The sequence below is a fragment of the Oncorhynchus mykiss genome, chromosome 8 (assembly GCF_013265735.2).
Source record: "Oncorhynchus mykiss isolate Arlee chromosome 8, USDA_OmykA_1.1, whole genome shotgun sequence".
Classification (NCBI taxonomy): domain Eukaryota; kingdom Metazoa; phylum Chordata; class Actinopteri; order Salmoniformes; family Salmonidae; genus Oncorhynchus; species Oncorhynchus mykiss.
The window spans coordinates 82,312,776-82,331,226 of record NC_048572.1 but is presented as its reverse complement, the minus strand read 5'-3'; the positions used below and the strand labels follow the sequence as shown (position 1 = coordinate 82,331,226).

The 18,451-nt window shown below is 43.1% G+C and overlaps 2 protein-coding genes across 4 annotated transcripts; one reads left to right on the top strand and one right to left on the bottom strand.

Annotated features, from left to right (window-relative positions):
• Positions 1 to 4,219: 4,219 nt before the first annotated feature.
• Positions 4,220 to 7,787, top strand: LOC110531017 (zinc finger protein 260). Of its 3 annotated transcripts, XM_036986506.1 has the most exons (5): positions 4,223 to 4,573; positions 5,003 to 5,059; positions 5,504 to 5,592; positions 5,828 to 5,918; positions 6,358 to 7,787. In XM_036986506.1, exons 3-5 carry the CDS (start codon positions 5,512 to 5,514, stop codon positions 7,548 to 7,550), a joined length of 1,365 nt encoding a protein of 454 aa, XP_036842401.1. In that variant the 5' UTR covers positions 4,223 to 4,573; positions 5,003 to 5,059; positions 5,504 to 5,511; the 3' UTR covers positions 7,551 to 7,787. The 3 variants fall into 3 exon arrangements, with proteins under 3 accessions (XP_036842400.1, XP_036842401.1, XP_036842398.1); XM_036986503.1 differs by lacking the exon at positions 5,003 to 5,059; XM_036986505.1 differs by lacking the exons at positions 5,003 to 5,059; positions 5,504 to 5,592; positions 5,828 to 5,918 and having other exon boundaries at positions 4,220 to 4,573.
• Positions 7,788 to 10,460: 2,673 nt separating this feature from the next.
• LOC110530769 (purine nucleoside phosphorylase) lies at positions 10,461 to 17,933 on the bottom strand. Its single transcript, XM_021614033.2, has 6 exons — positions 17,699 to 17,933; positions 16,445 to 16,614; positions 16,247 to 16,350; positions 12,988 to 13,163; positions 12,576 to 12,766; positions 10,461 to 12,322 (listed from the first exon to the last, which is right to left on the bottom strand). Exons 1-6 carry the CDS (start codon positions 17,719 to 17,721, stop codon positions 12,105 to 12,107), a joined length of 882 nt encoding a protein of 293 aa, XP_021469708.2. The 5' UTR covers positions 17,722 to 17,933; the 3' UTR covers positions 10,461 to 12,104.
• Between the last annotated feature and the right edge of the window lie 518 nt (positions 17,934 to 18,451).

Below are 18,451 nucleotides of genomic sequence, written 5' to 3'. Positions count from 1 at the left end.
GTATGATGCTACAAGCTTGGCACACCTGTATTTGGGGAGTTTCTCCCTTTCTTCTCTGCAGATCTTCAAGCTCTGTCAGGTTGGATGGGGAGCGTCGCTGCACAGCTATTTTCAGGTCTCTCCAGATATGTTTGATCGGGTTCAAGTCCTTTGATGAGTAAAAAAAAACACCTCACTTTTAGAGTAAGGCTGTAACGTAACAACATGTGGAAAAAGTCAAGGGGTCTGAATACTATATGAATGCACTGTATGAGCCAGTGAGTGTTGTGGGTGACAAGAGGAAGGTGGTTCAAAGAGTGCACTGCGGCTATTCAAGAAAGAAATAGGGCTTACAGAGTGTTGCATAGGAATACAGTGCCTTCGGAAAGTATTCAGACCCCTTGACTTTTTCTACATTTTGTTACGTTACAGCCTTATTTTAAAATTGATTAAATAAAAAAAATGTCCTCAATAATCTACACACAATACCCCATAATGACATCACAATACCCCATAATGACATCACAATACCCTATAATGACATCACAATACCCCATAATGATATCACAATACCCCATAATGACAAAGCAAAAACAGGTTTTTAGACATTTTTGCAAATGTATTCAAGATAAAACTTTACTTACATATTCAAAATAAAACCTAAGTATTCAAGACTCTTTGCAATGAGACTCAAGCTCAGGTGCATCCTGTTTCCATTGATCATCCTTGAGATGTTTCTACAACTTGATTGGAGTCCACCTGTGGTCAATTCAATTGTTTGGTCATGATTTGGAAAGGCACCTATCTATATAAGGTCCCACAGTTGACAGTGCATGTAAGAGCAAAAACCAACCATGAGGTCGAAGGAATTGTCCTTAGAGCTCCAAGACAGGATTGTGTCGATGCACAGACCTGGGGAAGAAACAATTCTGCAGCATTGAAGGTACCGAAGAACACAGTGGCCTCCATCATTCTTAAATGGAAGAAGTTTTGAACCACCAAGACTCTTCATAGAGCTGGCTGCCTGTCCAAACAGCAATCAGGGGAGAAGGGCCTTGGTCAAGGAGGTGACCAAGAACCCTGACAGAGCTCTAGAGTTCCTCTGTGGAGATGGGAGAACCTTCCAGAAGGACAACCATCTCTGCAGCACTCTACCAATCAGGCCTTTATGGTAGAGTGGCCAGATGGAAGCCACTCCTCAGTTAAAGGAACATGACAGCCCGCTTGGAGTTTGCCTAAAGGCACCTAAAGACTCTCAGAACATGAGAAACAGGATTCTATGGTCTGATGAAACCAAGATTGAAAACTTTAGCCTGAATGCCAAGCGTCATGTCTGGAGGAAACCTGGCACCATCCCTACGGTGAAGCATGGTGGTGGCAGCATCATGCTTTGGGGATGTTTTTCAGCAGCAGGAACTGGGAGACTAGTCAGGATCAAGGCAAAGATGAATGGAACAAAGTACAAAGAGATCCTTGATGAAAATCTGCTCAGTACCTCAGGCTGGGGCGAAGATTCACCTTCCAACAGTACAAGGACCCTAAGCATCACAGCCAAGACAAATCGGAAGTGGCTTCAGGACAAGTATCTGAATGTCTTTCAGAGGCCCAGCCAGAGCCCGGACTTGAACCGGATCGAACATCTCTGGAGAGACCTGAAAATAGCCATCCAACCTGACAGAGCCTGACAGAGCTTGAGAGGATCTGCAGAGAAGAATGGGAGAAACTCCCCAAATACAAGTGTGCCAAGCTTATAGCATCATACCCAAGAAGACTCAAGGCTGTAATCGCTGCCAATTGCATGCTCCCTCAAAATGTACATTTTTGTCTTCAGCTGCACCATTGAGAGCATCCTGACATACCGTCTGGTATGGCAACTGCTTGGCCTCCGACCGCAAGGCACTACAGAGGGTAGTGCGTACGGCCCAGTACATCACTGGGGCCAAGCTTCCTGCCATCCAGGACCTTTATACCAGGCGGTGGAAGGCCCTAAACATTGTCAAAGACTTCAGCCACCCTAGTCATAGACTGTTCTCTCTGCTACTGCACGGCAAGTGGTATTGGAGCGCCAAGTTTAGGTCCAAGAGGCTTCTAACAGCTTCTACCCAAAAGCCATAAGACTGCTGAACATCTAATCAAATGGCTACCCAGACTATTTGCATTATCCCCCCCCCCTTCCCTTTTACTCTGCTCCTACTCTCTGTTTATTATCTATGCATAGACACTTTAGTAACTCTACCTACATGTACATATTACTAACCGGTGCCCCCTGTATATAGCCTCGCTATTGTTATTTTACTGCTGCTCTTTAATTATATGTTACTTTAATTTCTTATTTTTTTAGGGATCTTTCTTGAAACTGCATTGTTGGTTAAGGGCTTGTAAGTAAGGATTTCACTGTGAGGTCTACACCCGTTGTATTCGGCGCATGTGACAAATAACATTTTATTTGATTTTCAGCCTTAATAGGGTGTGGATATAAAGCCCTAGGTCATGATCAGTTGTGCTATGTAATGTTTAAGCATCTACTGTACCTGATGAGGTCATGTACGTTCCCCTGGGATAATTTAATAGGATTTGTAGTGAGGGGTTTATACCTACCTGGTTGTAAACATGCAGTAATATTATATTTTGTAAAGCCTGGCAAGGACCCTTCATGTGCTGATAGTTAGACCAATAGCACTGACCTCTAACTTGTGTAAATTGATGGAAAATATGATAGTCATCAGATTGTCATATTTCCTGGAACATAGAGGTTTATTGAGTCACTGTCAAAGTGGATTCCGTAAAGGTCGATCTACTTTGAATACATTAGTAAAGGTGAGCAAGTTGAAAATACTCCGGCCATGAAAGAAGTAATTGCTACTGTCTTTTTTTATATTGAAAAGACACTATGTGGAGAGAAGGCCTACTGATTAAGATGGAAGGACTTGGTATTGGTGGGAGATTATATAACTGGGTTTTATCCTTCTTATTTAATCACATTTTTAAGTTAAAATAGGATCTATTTTATCTGATGCCTATGTAGTCGACAATGATGAGGTTGATCATCTCACTGCTACCGTTCTAGATGACTGTTGGGAATATACTACTAGACAAGGCAGTGGGTTTGGTTGGAAAGCTTGCTCATGAGTGTGGTTTGAGGGAGTTGGAGGTTGGCCCTTCTGTGCTGATAAGGGATGTTCCTCTGGTTACTCCCAGATCCTGTTTATCTAACCTTGGTAGAGAATAAAATATTGGTCAGAAGTCAGTGATTTAAGGAAACTGGTTGACAATTACATTGGTAGAAGTTTTTATGCATTTTTACTGCTTTTCACCGATACATCCAAGGACCCAGATAGTAGGCACACAGGATCAGGCATTTATGTTCTTGAATTTAATGTGAAGATATGTAGAATACTAACAGACGAACTGTCAGTATACTCAGTTGAACAGTTGGCGATAGTAATTGCCCTTCATTGGGTGGAGGATGTTCAACCTGTCAGAAGGATATATAGTACGCTCAGATTCTCTGTCTATATTGAATAGTTTATCATCTGGCAAATCTAATGGAGTGACCTACTATTGGAGGCATTCATGTTATTATGGAGAATTAAGATAGTGGGTGAAGTAGTGAGATTCTACTGGGTCCCAGCCCATTTGGGTGTGGAAGAGAATGAAATTGTAGACCACATAGCCAAATGAGCTTTAAAATGAGTCATAATGTATATGAATGTTCCACTGGGTAAAGGTGAGGCCAAATGTAAAGATCAGAGCCTTTTTGTGTGGCAGACAGGATGGGACCCTGAGCCCAAGGGCCGGCATTTATATTCCCTCCAAAGAAAGGTTGGTGGACCAAGATTCAAATGTTAGATTAGGAAGGAAGAGGTGGTATTTGCTCAACGTGTCTAGGACATTATACATTGAACTCGTTTTTACATCTTGTTAGCAAGCATGTGACTGGTTTGTGTCTGGAGAGTATGGTTGATGAAACGATGGAGCATGTGTTGTTATATTGTTGCAAGTATGTTGAAGAGAGGGAAAGATTTAAGTGTAAGGTCATTGAGGTTGGATAGGGTTGGGGGGGTTTGGAAGGGATTTGTGGCATGGTCTATTAGAATCTCTCTCTCTCTCAGAAGTGCTGAGTTATGTTGGAGGATTTAGAAATGTGGAACTAATGTTGTAAACCATGATTGTCCACACACTCCAGCACAGTAGGTGGTGGCATGCACCTTTAACATTTGTTTGCTGACAGCCATTATATGATAGAAGAAGATTTTGACTCGGAAGTAGCTAGCTAACGTTAGCTAGGTTTATTTTTTGCAGACATTTAAATTGGCTGATGTAGCTAGCTAGCTTTTAGAATAACATTTACATTAACTCGTTTTTTAAACGACACTCAAAATGTCTAACTGTATCGCCATTCAGACACAACTAACCTCGATCATGGAGGTTTTAGCCAAATCAGCGGTGGCAGAAATCGCCAAACTTATCGATGACAACTGTGCTGTATTACATTTCGAAATATCTCGGAAGCATAATGAAAATGAAATTTTGCGGAGAAAACTGCTCATGGTGGATAATGAACTGAAGATTGCGCGGATTTCACGACAAACCGGTGAGTAATGTACCAAATGTTGTGGTACGCAGAAGTTAACGTTACTGTTATGTTCCCTAGTTAACGTTAGCTCCAACGCGCTCACTCGTACAGGCTAGGCCTCTATTGTTATTTGTAGATAAGGCTATTCTAATACCTAGCTAAGTATTTATGTGGTTGTGTTTATTCAAGGCAAAACATTGGAGAAATATAGATTGTTATTGGGCCGATTTTTTAATTGGTTTGTTTTGAAATGTAGTTGTTAGGCTACCGTTGCTAGCTAAGGACACCACAGAGCAGACGCTAGATATGGCTCTGGAAATGTACCTCAATCCAGGGATGGAAGATGACGCTGCAATCCTAATTTTCCCATTATCAAAATGTTACGTCGAAAATATTGAAATAGTGTTATTTCTTTATTAAACTGCCTTTTTGTCGTCCCAATGTTAGTCTACCTAGGCTATAGCAGCCCATGGATTCCGTGAAAATACGACGCCTAGCGTTGAGGTGAGTAACTACCTGAAGTGTTGTGGAATCCAATGGGTTGCTTTAGTCTAGCATGAGGACAAAAAAGGGCAGTTTAAGTAAAAGCGATCAGTATTTCAGTCTTCTCGTTGTATCATTTTGGACAATTAGTAGTGCAGCGCCATCTTCTATCCCTGGATTGAGGAACGTTGATTAGAAAACTCGGCTCCCGAGTGGTGCAGCAGTCTAAGGCACTGCAGCTCAGTGCTTGAGGCGTCACTACAGACACCCTGGTTCGAATCCAGGCTGTATCACAACCGGCCGTGATTGGGAGTCCCATAGGGCGGCGCACAATTCCATACTGGGAAGATGTACTTACAGTGACCATAAATATGGTCGGAATCTTATGGTTGCCTACCTGTCAAAAAAATACTACTGGAGAGTCCTGGGAGTCTCCTTTATGTCTGTAATCATTTGCTGTTTCAGAGAAATACATGGACAGCTGTGCTTCAGACTGGAGACCCAGTCAGCGAGGAGATGAGGATGCGTTTGGATCAGCTTTGGGAGAAATTAAGGTCTGTGCTCCATAGACTGATTCTTGTGTAGTTGAATCAGAGATTGGTAGTATCGTATTCCTTTCGGCTCCGAGTAGACTGAAGGGCCTTGACGGTGCATGCCTGTTGAGGCCCTTTGCTCAACTAGGAGCCGAAAGGGACACATCTCTAGAAAACCCATAACCCAATTAAATCTTACAGACTTGAAACTTGACAAATTGACAATGCATACTGTCTAATAGTTTCATTCTTCTAGTTTGCAGAGATAGAAACCCCTTTCATTAAGGTAGAGAGACAGGATGATGGATCATGGAGCAGGGAGCAACACAGAGGACCAAGTGGACAGGGTAACTGAATTCATTGGGCCATTGGACAGGGCAACTGCATTCAATGGGCCATTGGACAGGGCAACTGCATTCAATGGGCCATTGGACAGGGCAACTGCATTCAATGGGTTCATTGGACAGGCCTACTTCCTTTCAAAACACTGGCTCTGTCCCAAATGGTTCCCTATATAGTGCACTACTTTTTAACAGGGGCTCGTAAAGCTTGGGTTAAATGGAGTGCACTATGTAGGGAATAGGGTGGGTTTGGGCTACTTTGTTTCCAAACAGTGTTCTACTGGCCATGGTGTTGAACCTTCATTTGATAACATTTGCTTTGCAATTCTATATTTTTGGGACATATAAGAAGGGCATGCAATTCTTGACATAATGTAAGTAACTACAAATATATCATTTATATTGCTTTGCAATTATAACGATTGTCTTTGCACCTTCTATCTAGGAAACACTGCATACGTCAATAATGCCATTCAGAAGCTTCCCATTGGGAATCATCAGGACTTGGAAGAAGAGGAGAATCAGGACCCACTAATTCTCCTGGAAGAGCAGCTGGCAGAAGGCCAAGAGAAGCTTAGTGAGCTGTGCCAGTCTCAGTCTGGGCACTGTGGCGAGGAGGAGACCAGTGTTCTAGAGTTTGTAATAAAGACTGAGAAGGAGGAAGAACATTCTGGATTCAGTCAGGCTGGATGTCAGAGGAGCACAGTAAAGCAGCAGAACCCCGTGAGCTCTGAATTTGTAATGGATGAAAGAGACAGTCAACTGTGGTCGTCTATAGTTCAAGGGAATGATGACATAGTCATAGAGACTGACTTTCCTGATTTCTCTTATGTAGCCGACCAGTATTCAGAGAGTTTTCCAGATCGCTCCGAGGCTCAGCCTCAGCCACAGCCCCTCTCTAGCCCAGTGGAAGGCCCTAGTAAATCAGCCATCTCACCTTTACATAGACCGTGCAATGGATCAATGTACAACAAAGTCTTTCAGAAAGAGAAAGTAAGTGCATCTCAGTCTGTGTCTAGTTCTTTTCAGTGCCGACCACAGATCAACCATTCACAGCAGCAGACCAGGCAGAGAGATCAGGTGTTCTCCCAGAGGAATAATCACATCCCACCGTCCAGGCCTCAAGACACTGGACACACAGCAGAGCGAAGCTTTGGACTGAGTGACACTGACAGACCAACTGCCTCCCATTTAGGGATTCGATTGAACAATAACACTTTTACACCAGGTGGCCTCAGAAGCTTCTCTATGCCTCATTATAATACGAAAAATCACTGGGGTACAGCCATAACAGAGAAGGTTTTCAGTTGCTCGCAGTGTGGCAAGAGTTTTAGTCGCCTGTCCTATCTCAAGATACATCAGCGAAGTCACACGGGAGAGAGGCCGTTTCGGTGCACCGTCTGCGGGAAGAGTTTTCACTGCTCCTCGCACCTGACTATACACCACCGCATTCACACGGGAGAGAGACCCTATAGCTGTGCCACATGTGGGAAGAGGTTTACCCAGCAGAGCAGTCTCAAGACGCACCAGAGTGTCCACAGTGGAGAGAGGCCATATGGTTGCGCTCAGTGTGGCAAGACTTTCACTCTTCTGCACCATCTGAAGAGGCACAGGATTATTCATGCTGGGTATAGCTGAGTGGGTCATTTATTATTATAATTAAACCTCTATCCAGGAAGTCCGTAAATATGGTCCTCAAAGCTGAATTTAAGATAAAGTTATTTGTTTTACTTTAGAAATGAAAATAGAAATGAAAATAGAAAAATTAGAACTTTGATGTTTTATGCTATTTTCAACACTACAGAAACATTTCATGAAATAAAATACACATTGAATAGTTTTGCATCAGACCTTTTAATAAACTATGAAAATCGGTACTCTCCATAATCAAGTATTCTGGCAAAATGTTTTATTACCTATTCATGTCATATAACAATGTCTGTGTCCCAAATAGCACCATCTTCTCTATATAGTGCTCTACTTTCGGCCACGTCACATCGACGCACACAGTATGCTGTGGAACCAATTAATAATCAGGGAAACCTTTGTAGAGTCTTGACTGCTGTATTGGATTGTGTAATTGTAAATTGTGTAAATCTCTACACACCAGAGGGCAGTGGTACTCAACTTTCAGAACAGAGCAAACTAATAGTCACCCTAGTGCAGTTTTGCTACAGGAACTAACCCCCATTTGAAGTTCTCCTTTACTGTAATGGCGAATCACTCATTTCAGCAGAGCGGAGTCAAAGAGAATATAGAAAACTCTGTGGAGAGGTTGTCCTATTACAGAAATATTGGTGTTATGATGCTTTTCCAATAAGTAAGGGCTTTGCGGATATATACTGAACAAAAATATAAATGCAACAATTTCAAAGATTTTACTGAGTTATAGTTCATAGAAGGAAATCAGTCTAAATAAATTAATTGGGGCTCTAATCTATGGATTTCACATCACTTGGAAGGGGCGCAGTCATGGGTGGGCCTGAGAAGACATAGGCCCACCCAATCAGAATGAGTTTTTCCCCAGAAACTGGCTTTATTATAGACAGAAATACTCCCCAGACGATCCCGCAAGTGAAGATGCGGAGGTCCTGGGCTGACGTGGTTACACGTTGTCTGGTTGGGAGGCCAGTTGGATGTACTGCCAAATTCTGTAAAATGACTTTGGAGGTGGCTTGTGATAGAGAAATTAACATTCAGTTCTCTGGCAACAGCTTTTATTTTTTGTTCTGTATATATTTGAAAAGTTACAGTACGATCTGAAGCTGCTGTTTTAAACATGGCAGAGTAACTTTGCAACAGTTAACTTCATGACTAGCCTGGGTACCAGTCTGTTTAGCTAACGTTCCACTCCTTGTCATATGCCATGGAGTATAAGGAGTGGAATGTTGGCCAAACAGACTGGTACCCAGGCTACGACATGGCTCAATGTTGATGTGGCTATGTGTGTGTGCATAGTTTCATGTTTCTGGGGGGTAACCTTTAGTAGACAGCAGATACAGTATAAATGCCCTTTACAGAGCAAACAATGGCCTGAGTATTCCTAACCATTTACAAACACTGACGTCACTTTCTGATTACTGTGCCTGCTCCCACCGGAGTAAGGTGAAGATGCCTCGATGCTGATCCAGTTTAGCATTTCCCCCACCAATGGTTAAGGTTAGGATTGGGAAAGGGGAAGCTGATCTTTGAGCTGTACCTAGGGGAAACTTTACCCCAGAGTGCTTCTACTACAGTTTCTAGCCTTGCCAAGGACCAGCAGCTCCAAGCCTGGGAAAGGACCAGCAGCTCCGAGCCTGGTAAAAGACCAGCAGCTCCAAGCCTGGTAAAAGACCAGCAGCTCCGAGCCTGGTAAAGGACCAGCAGCTCCAAGCCTGGTAAAAGACCAGCAGCTCCAAGCCTGGTAAAAGACCAGCAGCTCCGAGCCTGGTAAAGGACCAGCAGCTCCAAGCCTGGTAAAGGACCAGCAGCTCCAAGCCTGGGAAAGGACCAGCAGCTCCAAGCCTGGTAAAAGACCAGCAGCTCCAAGCCTGGTAAAAGACCAGCAGCTCCAAGCCTGGTAAAAGACCAGCAGCTCCAAGCCTGGTAAAAGACCAGCAGCTCCAAGCCTGGGAAAGGACCAGCAGCTCCAAGCCTGGTAAAGGACCAGCAGCTCCAAGCCTGGTAAAAGACCAGCAGCTCCAAGCCTGGTAAAAGACCAGCAGCTCCAAGCCTGGTAAAAGACCAGCAGCTCCAAGCCTGGTAAAACACCAAATACTGTAGTTGATTATGACTATATGTGAAGGTTGCAGAAACGTTTGTCACTTGCGTTGATAAGAAAGAGGAAATTGATGTTTCCTGACTATTGGGGTCAGTAATTGATCTAAAAGTGTCATATAGTTGATACCTCTATTCTGGGCATCACCCCCCAGATTTAGTCTGTGTTCCCCTGCTCTGACGTTGCTGACTCATGCCAGATCTTACAACAGGTATTTTACGTATCAGATTGTGTTATAACAATCTGGTGCCTGACTGCACCGTCTGGCGTGCAATGTCTGAGCAGGGAAATACGACCTTTGTGTTATTCTACAATTAAGGTGATGCTAGTTTTAAAAAGCAACTAGGTTTTGGTTGAACTTGATTTAGGCCTTGACAGCACAGTTCTCAGGCGCAGTCATACTTTACACATTAGGCATAAGACAAAAAGGGTTAATTATGATAGGAGCATCTGGGTCACATCCCAAATGACACCCTATTCCCTATACAGTGAACACGTTAAAAGCAGTGCACTATATAGGGAATAGGGTGCCATTTGGGACACAACCCCATGCTCTTAAAGGGATGGGGAGGACAGCTTGTAAAACAGAACCTACTCATGACCTTGTATGGGTATTTATAAGAAAACATTGCGCTGACGTCATGGAAATTGCTGGTTGGAGGTGCAACATGGCATTAAAACATGTTGGGTGAGAAAGTGGTAAAGAGCTTCCTGGATTGACAGTTGTGGTGAGACAACACAGTAATTCTACAGAGACATAGAAAACAAAGTGGCGCTTGAACACCACAGTCTATCAAGTTGACTCCGTTTATTGTGACAGTAAGACTTGTGTAGCACCAACAAAATACCCTATATTCACCTTTCAATCCCCATCGATATACACATTCATGAGCATTCTTATAAAGGCAAAGCTAAAACTACCCATCGTTTGGAAGGTAAAATAATCTAGTTTAACCCCTTTTTAAGACGTTGACTAAAAAGCATCCATTACACGATAAAAAAGTGCTTCTATAAATAAGTATTAAAAATATACAGAGAACATAATTGTTAATACACCAACACACTGCTACTTTACAGCACGTTACAGTCAGTCTAAATTCAAACATGTCATGGGTAGCACTGGTGCTCCCAACTGTAAAAAATCAGAAGTGCAACGTTTTTTTATAGAGCATATATAGCCTAAATTAATTATATTTCTGAAGCACATGTTGTGCCCTAGAAACGAATATGTTATGCTGTAAATACATTGGTTTATTATAAAAAGCTAAAATGTTGATACAAATACTGGTCATGTGGGGAATATAAGGTTTCTACATTATGCAAAAGCACTATTTTCTTATTGAGATGCATTACATTGTAAATGGTACAGTGTCTCTTTAAGAGCGTCAAGTTTGTGATGTCTACAGGCAAAAGATCTGACATTCATGGTTTTGACTAGAAAGGGGTACGGCCATTACCGGAAGTGGCTTTTTTTTTTTACTCAAGAGAGGCACAACATTGTGATAGTTCCAGGAACGTGGCGCAAAGCCGACTCGACAGACCAGACTGGGGTTTGGGAAACCAATGAGTGGAAAAATCTTCCTTGGTCGTTAATTTTCTCGATTTTCAATCTAGATTCGAGCCAATGTTTTAAGTAGCTGAACATGTCATAACCTTGTGAAAGTGACAAACTTACACGTTTTCATTTATATCGAAGGAGTGCCTTTGATTTGACGGAATGCAAATGCGCAATTCAGTGCAACACGACAGTTCGACCCAATGATGTGTTTCCGCACATGAGTTTAGCTAGCTAACTTTGCCAGGACATCGCATGCATGCATGATCTGGGATTTCTATTGGAGAAGCAGTTTCTAATCATCTTCATACTGAACCATCTTTACTAGAATCACGGATCTCCTGAAGAAGCTATCCCTTTACCATTCTCTCTGTGCTCCAAAATTAAAACTGCAGTTCGCACGGGAAAATATTTTGTTGCATTTGCGACCAAATTGGTCGCACTTTAGAGCCCACTATATTATGGGAACACCCTTACGTTTTGGTAATTTACTTCACCTATATCATCTAATTTTAAAATCTACATATTAGTCACACTTGTTAGAAAATGTACAACGTGCAAGTATTTCTGAACTGAACAAAAATAAATATAAAGTTAACACATTAAATTGTCAGTGCACCGGGTCAGTTCACCTCAATACAGCTCTATATTTATAAACGTTTAGTGCAGGGCTCATAAATAATAGTACTTTACTCCGAATTGTCATGTTTCCATAACACAAACAATGAGTCATGTTGTCAACAAACAGCTACCTTGAAGAATGTTAAAGTACAGAAAAAGAACAGCGTGGCCAGATATCTAGGGGACGTACAATAGGGTGATTACGGAATGCCCCCCTTCCCCCATACACACACGGTGTAACCACATTCAGTCAGAGTTATCAGGCGTCGTTATTGTTGTGCTCTATATGGGTCACCATGTTGGACACCAGTCGCTCTAGCTGCTTTGCCCTCAGCTGGCCTGTCTCCAGGACCTCCTCGTGGTTGGCCTTCTCCTGGCTGTCGTAGTCCATCACAGCCTGGTTGGTGATCAGGGACAGGGCGAACACACGCATCCCACAGTGACGCGCTACAATCACCTCGTGCACCGTACTCATGCCTAGAACAATGAGAACGAGGAGGACAAAAGCAATGCACTAACTGACAATGTAATTCAAAAGTTGCAGAGTTGCATTCTTCATAATTCTGCATGAAATGCTGCAAGAGCAAACTACAAGAACAACGGAGTGCTTGCAAAAGTATTGTTATGGCAGTGGACGAAGTTTAGAAGTTTAAATTGTTGCTAGAGTAGAAGATGATTGTAGTAGTGCTGAGGTGTTGTGATAATTTGAGGTAGCTGCTCCAGGACTCACCCACAGCGTCAGCCCCCAGTCTGTTCATCATACGACACTCAGCGATGGTTTCGAACGAGGGCCCGCCCAGGACGCAGTAAACTCCCTCTCTCAGGAAGTCTGCAAAGCCAAGCTCCGCCCCCACACCTTGTGCCAGCTGCAGAAGTTCCCTGTCGTACGCATCAGACATGGAGGGGAACCGAACCCCGAACCTAGGAGGAGGAAGTGGTGGTAACTTAACCAAACCCGTTTTCAGTCCCTGATAAACCAGTCGTGGAAAAAGGGTACTCGCCCCAAAAACATTACCTAGTAATTACATTTGCTTAATTAAAGTAAAACAGGCATTTTTGGGCGCTGGCACCCTTTTTAATTTGCATTCCGTAATCACTCTATTGTACGTCCTTAACCGTTCCCTATATACATAACCACACACCTCTCATCATTGGGTCCTGCCAGTGGGTTGTTCCCAGCGAACCCAGGCATGTTGATGTGGTCTTTGATGATCATGATGTCCCCAACCTTGTAGTCTTGATTGAGGCCTCCAGCTGCATTGGTCAGGATGACAGTTTCCACACCCAGCAGCTTGAAAATCCGCATGGGCATTGTGACCTGCAACATTTGGGAATTTAAATTGTAATTGTTTATTAATTTTTGTAATTTTTTTTTTTACACATGAAGATTAGCTGACGCCGTGGCATCAACTAATGGGGGATCCTAATAACATTCAAATGCACAACCAGCTATACTGTGAAATACGATGTGAAAAATACAGTTCAGGTAGGCCTCTGCACTTCAGCAAACAAAATAAAGTAAGAGAGGTGCTCAAAAAGAATGAGAGGAATCCAATACTAGGGCTTAAATAACACACAAAACCACTCAGAAAACAGGCAGTGATACATACAGGGCCTTCAGAAAGTATTCATACCCCTTGGACTTATTCAACATTTTGTTGTGATACAGCCTGAATCAAAATGGGTGAAAAAATATGTCCCACCCATCTACACACAATACCCCATAATGACAAAGTGAAGACATATTTAGCTTTTTTTCTGCAAATTTGGTAAATGAAATACAGAAATATCTTATTTACATAAGTATTCACACCTTTGGAAGTGAATACTTTGGCAGTGGCCAAGCACGACTCCCAACACCATCATTAAGTTTGCCGACGACACAACAGTGGTAGGCCTGATCAACGACCACAATGAGACATCCTATAGGGAGGAGGTCAGAGACCTGGCAGTGTGGTGCCAGGACAACAACCTCTCCCTCAACGTGATCAAGACATGGGAGATGATTATGGACTACAGGAAAAGGAGGACCGAGCGCGCCCCCTTTCTCATCGACGGGACTGTAGTGTGGCAGGTTGAGAGCTTCAAGCGGTACCGGAGCGCCAAGTCTAGGTCCGAAAGGCTTCTTAACAGCTTCTACCTCCAAGCCAGAAGACTCCTGAACAGCTTATTAAAATGCTACCTGGACAATTTCATTGACCCCACCCCCCATTTTTACGCTGCTACGACTTTCTGTTTATTATCTATGCATAGTCACTTTACCTCTACGTACATGTACATATTACCTCAATTACCTCGACTAACCGGTGCCCCCACACATTGACTCTGTACCGGTACCCCCTGTATATAGTCTCCACATTGACTCTGTACCAGTACCCCCTGTATATAGCCTCCACATTGTACCAGTACCCCCTGTATATAGCCTCCACATTGACTCTGTACCAGTACCCCCTGTATATAGCCTCACTACTGTTTATTGTTGCTCCTTAATTGTTATTTTTCATTTTTTTTCATTTTTTTAAATATATTTTTTATTTATTATTATTTTTGCTACAGTTTATTTTAGTAAATACTTTAACACTTATTTATTAAAACTGCTATGTTGGTTAAGGGCTTGTAAGTAAGCATTTTACTGTAAGGTAAAATATTGTATTCGGTGCATGTGACAAATAAAATGTGATTTGATTACAGCAGTGAGTCTTTCTGGGTAAATCTCTAAGAGCTTTGCACACCTGGATTGTACAATATTTGCACATTATTTTCAAGCCGATTTAAGTCACAACTGTAACTAGGCCACACACATATATACAGTGCTCAAAAAAATTAAGGGAACACTTAAACAACACAATGTAACTCCAAGTCAATCATACTTCTGTGAAATCAAACTGTCCACTTAGGAAGCAAAACTGATTGACAATAAATGTCACATGCTGTTGTGCAAATGGAATAAACAACAGGTGGAAAATATAGGCAATTAGCACCCCCAATAAAGGAGTGGTTCTGCAGGTGATAACCACAGACCACTTCTCAGTTCCTATGCTCTTGGCTGATGTTTTGGTCACTTTTGAATGCTGGCGGTGCTTTCACTCTAGTGGTAGCATGAGACGGAGTCTACAACCCACACAAGTGGCTCAGGTAGTGCAGCTCATCCAGGATGGCACATCAATGCGAGCTGTGGCAAGAAGGTTTGCTGTGTCTGTCAGCGTAGTGTCCAGAGCATGGAGGCGCTACCAGGAGACAGGCCAGTACATCAGGAGATGTGGAGGCCTTAGGAGGGCAACAACCCAGCAGCAGGACCGCTACCTCCGCCTTTGTGCAAGGAGGAGCAGGAGGAGCACTGCCAGAGCCCTGCAAAATGACCTCCAGCAGGCCACAAATGTGCATGTGTCTGCTCAAACGGTCAGAAACAGACTCCATGAGGGTGGTATGAGGGCCCGACATCCACAGGTGGGGGTTGTGCTTACAGCCCAACACCGTGCAGGACGTTTGGCATTTGCCAGAGAACACCAAGATTGGCAAATTCGCCACTGGCGCCCTGTGCTCTTCACAGATGAAAGCAGGTTCACACTGAGCACATGTGACAGACGTGACAGTCTGGAGACGCTGTGGAGAACGTTCTGCTGCCTGCAACATCCTCCAGCATGACCGGTTTGGTGGTGGGTCAGTCATGGTATGGGGTGGCATTTCTTTGGGGGGCCGCACAGCCCTCCATGTGCTCGCCAGAGGTAGCCTGACTGCCATTAGGAACCGAGATGAGATCCTCAGACCCCTTGTGAGACCATATGCTGGTGCGGTTGGCCCTGGGTTCCTCCTAATGCAAGACAATGCTAGACCTCATGTGGCTGGAGTGTGTCAGCAGTTCCTGCAAGAGGAAGGCATTGATGCTATGGACTGGCCCGCCCGTTCCCCAGACCTGAATCCAATTGAGCACATCTGGGACATCATGTCTCGCTCCATCCACCAATGCCACGTTGCACCCCAGACTGTCCAGGAGTTGACGGATACTTTAGTCCAGGTCTGGGAGGAGATCCCTCAGGAGACCATCCGCCACCTCATCAGGAGCATGCCCAGGCGTTGTAGGGAGGTCATACAGGCACGCGGAGGCCACACACACTACTGAGCCTCATTTTGACTTGTTTTAAGGACATTACATCAAAGTTGGATCAGCCTGTAGTGTGGTTTTCCACTTTAATTTTGAGTGTGACTCCAAATCCAGACCTCCATGGGTTGATAAATTTGATTTCCATTGATAATTTTTGTGTGATTTTGTTGTCAGCACATTCAACTATGTAAAGAAAAAAATATTTAATAAGAATATTTCATTCATTCAGATCTAGGATGTGTTATTTTTAGTGTTCCCTTTATTTTTTTTGAGCAGTGTATATATAAACATCAACAAACCTTATGGATGGGGTATCCCTCATAGAGATGGAATCTTCCCTGCATACAAACACATGCTTTCCCTTTCAGCATGCCAAACACCAACCTGCCAGCGTGACCATGCACTGGAACACACAAAAACCAGTTAGATCAGTACACACAGTGTATTAGAGATTAGAGATAAGTATACATACATAACACGCATTTAAAACTACACACCTGTGCTCTGGGGAAAGTTAGGAATGTCGCTGTATTTAAATGCCATCTGGTCTTTTAGCATTTCTGCCAAGCCTCCCAAGCCTGAGCCACAAACTATCCCCACCAGGGGGCGTATCTCTGTCCGGGACAGGAGCCATTCAGCTGTAGCACTGCACTCCTCAAAGCTGCACCTGAGAGAGAGAGAGAGAGAGAAAGAGAGAGAGAGAGAGAGGAGAGAGAGAGAGAGAGGAGATAGAGAGAGGAGAGAGAGAGCGAGAGAGAGAGAGAGAGAGAGAGAGAGAGAGGGAAAACAATTGAAATGTAATTGACAGAGGGAGAGAGGTGGGAAATGTGTGGGAAAACAGCCTCAAAAGTAAGAAAACAGGGAGATGGGCATGACCATCTGTGTCATAGCCCAAATGGCACCCTATGCCTTACATAGTGCACTACTTTTGACCAGAGTCCTATGAGTCCTGGTCAAAGGTAGTGCATTATAAAGGGAATAGGGTGCCATTGGGTCACATCCTGAGTGTGAGTTAAAGCGGTGGAGCGAGAAGGGAATTGGGAAACACAGCTGTGTCTGAAGCAGCCTTTTATTATGTAATATAACATTACAACAAGATTACAACTGAGAACATTTTCCAAGGACTTCCCACACACGCACGCTCTCGCCTATTGTAAATAATCTTCATCTGATTCTGGTTTAACAGTAAAAGGGTACTACCAGCATCCACAATGTTAACACACCCCATGGCATGTGTAGGTCTAGTAACAGATTCCTTTCATGGGGCTGGGCTACGTGACGAACCAAGCGCGAAGTTACAGCCACATTTTCCATGTTGAGGAATTTCCGCAGCCCAGTAAATGTCTGCAATGGAGCCTAATCCAATTATGCATTAGCCTTCTGGCATGATATAATTGTAGACTTTAGAATTAAAGACACAGTAAAACCCTACACATACCACTATATACAGATGTTCTTTTAACCATTCATTTAGCGCCTGTCACCTGGTAAAACTGCTCTTCCGAGAAAAAGTGTTGACAAATGAACCTAGGACTGGACCAAAAATAATGATAAAGTATAGCAGGCTACAGAAGCGCAAATGACCACGGCTTTCCGTTAAATTACGCACATTAATCTATATTAGTCCACACTCACTAACATTAAACAATTCCATACAGCACCATATAAGGTTCACAATTATTATTACTGATGCTTCTGATATCTGAATCCGCAGATATAATGAACAGTGGATATTGTAGGAAAACACTTACCCCACTGTAGATTCTGGATACATGATGATGCTCCTGCAAGTTGCCAAAAATTACTTTTCAAATAAATTATGGACCGACTAACTGACCTGACAAGTTTGGATAGCCTCAATGAGACTAAATGTGTGAAACGTTTGTAAAGAGATAAATAGGCCTATTTAAATCATAGCCAACTCAACTCAGTACTGACGCTTCTAAAAGTTTCGGAAGTTTACTTTGAGGGTATATAAACCTCCGTCCCCTCCACACGAGCCACATCCCTGTGTGACGTATGGTGACAGCTCGCGCTCCTATTGGACTGTCACGCGGGCGTTGTTCGGATGATCATGCCGCATTTGCTGTTCTCTTGGTGATTTCACGACAACTCGGAAACTCGAGCTTCCTATTGGTTCAATCACTTTACAAGTGGGAAACTCGGAGTTTATGCCGTGTTCAATACAACTCGGAAACTCGGAACCGGAGTTAAAATGAGATATATACACTACCAGTCAAAAGTTTAAGAACACCTATTCATTCAAGGGTTTTTATTTATTTGTACTATTTTCTACATTGTAGTATAATAGTGAAGAAATCAAAACTATGAAATAACACATATGGAATCATGTAGTAACCAAAAAAGTGTTAAACAAATCAAAATATATTTTATATTTGAGATTCTTCAATTAGCCACCCTTTGCCTTGATGACAGCTTTGCACACTCTTGGCATTCTCTCAACCAGCTTCACCTGGAATGCTTTTCCAACAGTCTTGAAGGAG

What these genes read in the sequence shown, in the direction of transcription:
- LOC110531017 (XM_036986503.1), top strand. Translation starts at nt 4,360, where the DNA reads ATGTCTAACTGTATCGCCATTCAGACACAACTAACCTCGATCATGGAG. An exon ending in CAGCTTTGGGAGAAATTAAG is followed by an intron (nt 5,593 to 5,827) that starts GTCTGTGCTCCA and finishes TCATTCTTCTAG; the next exon opens with TTTGCAGAGATAGAAACCCC. An exon ending in CAGAGGACCAAGTGGACAGG is followed by an intron (nt 5,919 to 6,357) that starts GTAACTGAATTC and finishes CCTTCTATCTAG; the next exon opens with GAAACACTGCATACGTCAAT.
- LOC110530769 (XM_021614033.2), bottom strand. Translation starts at nt 17,721, where the DNA reads ATGTATCCAGAATCTACAGTGGG. An exon ending in TAACTTTCCCCAGAGCACAG is followed by an intron (nt 16,351 to 16,444) that starts GTGTGTAGTTTT and finishes TGTGTGTTCCAG; the next exon opens with TGCATGGTCACGCTGGCAGG. An exon ending in ACTGGGGGCTGACGCTGTGG is followed by an intron (nt 12,323 to 12,575) that starts GTGAGTCCTGGA and finishes TCATTGTTCTAG; the next exon opens with GCATGAGTACGGTGCACGAG.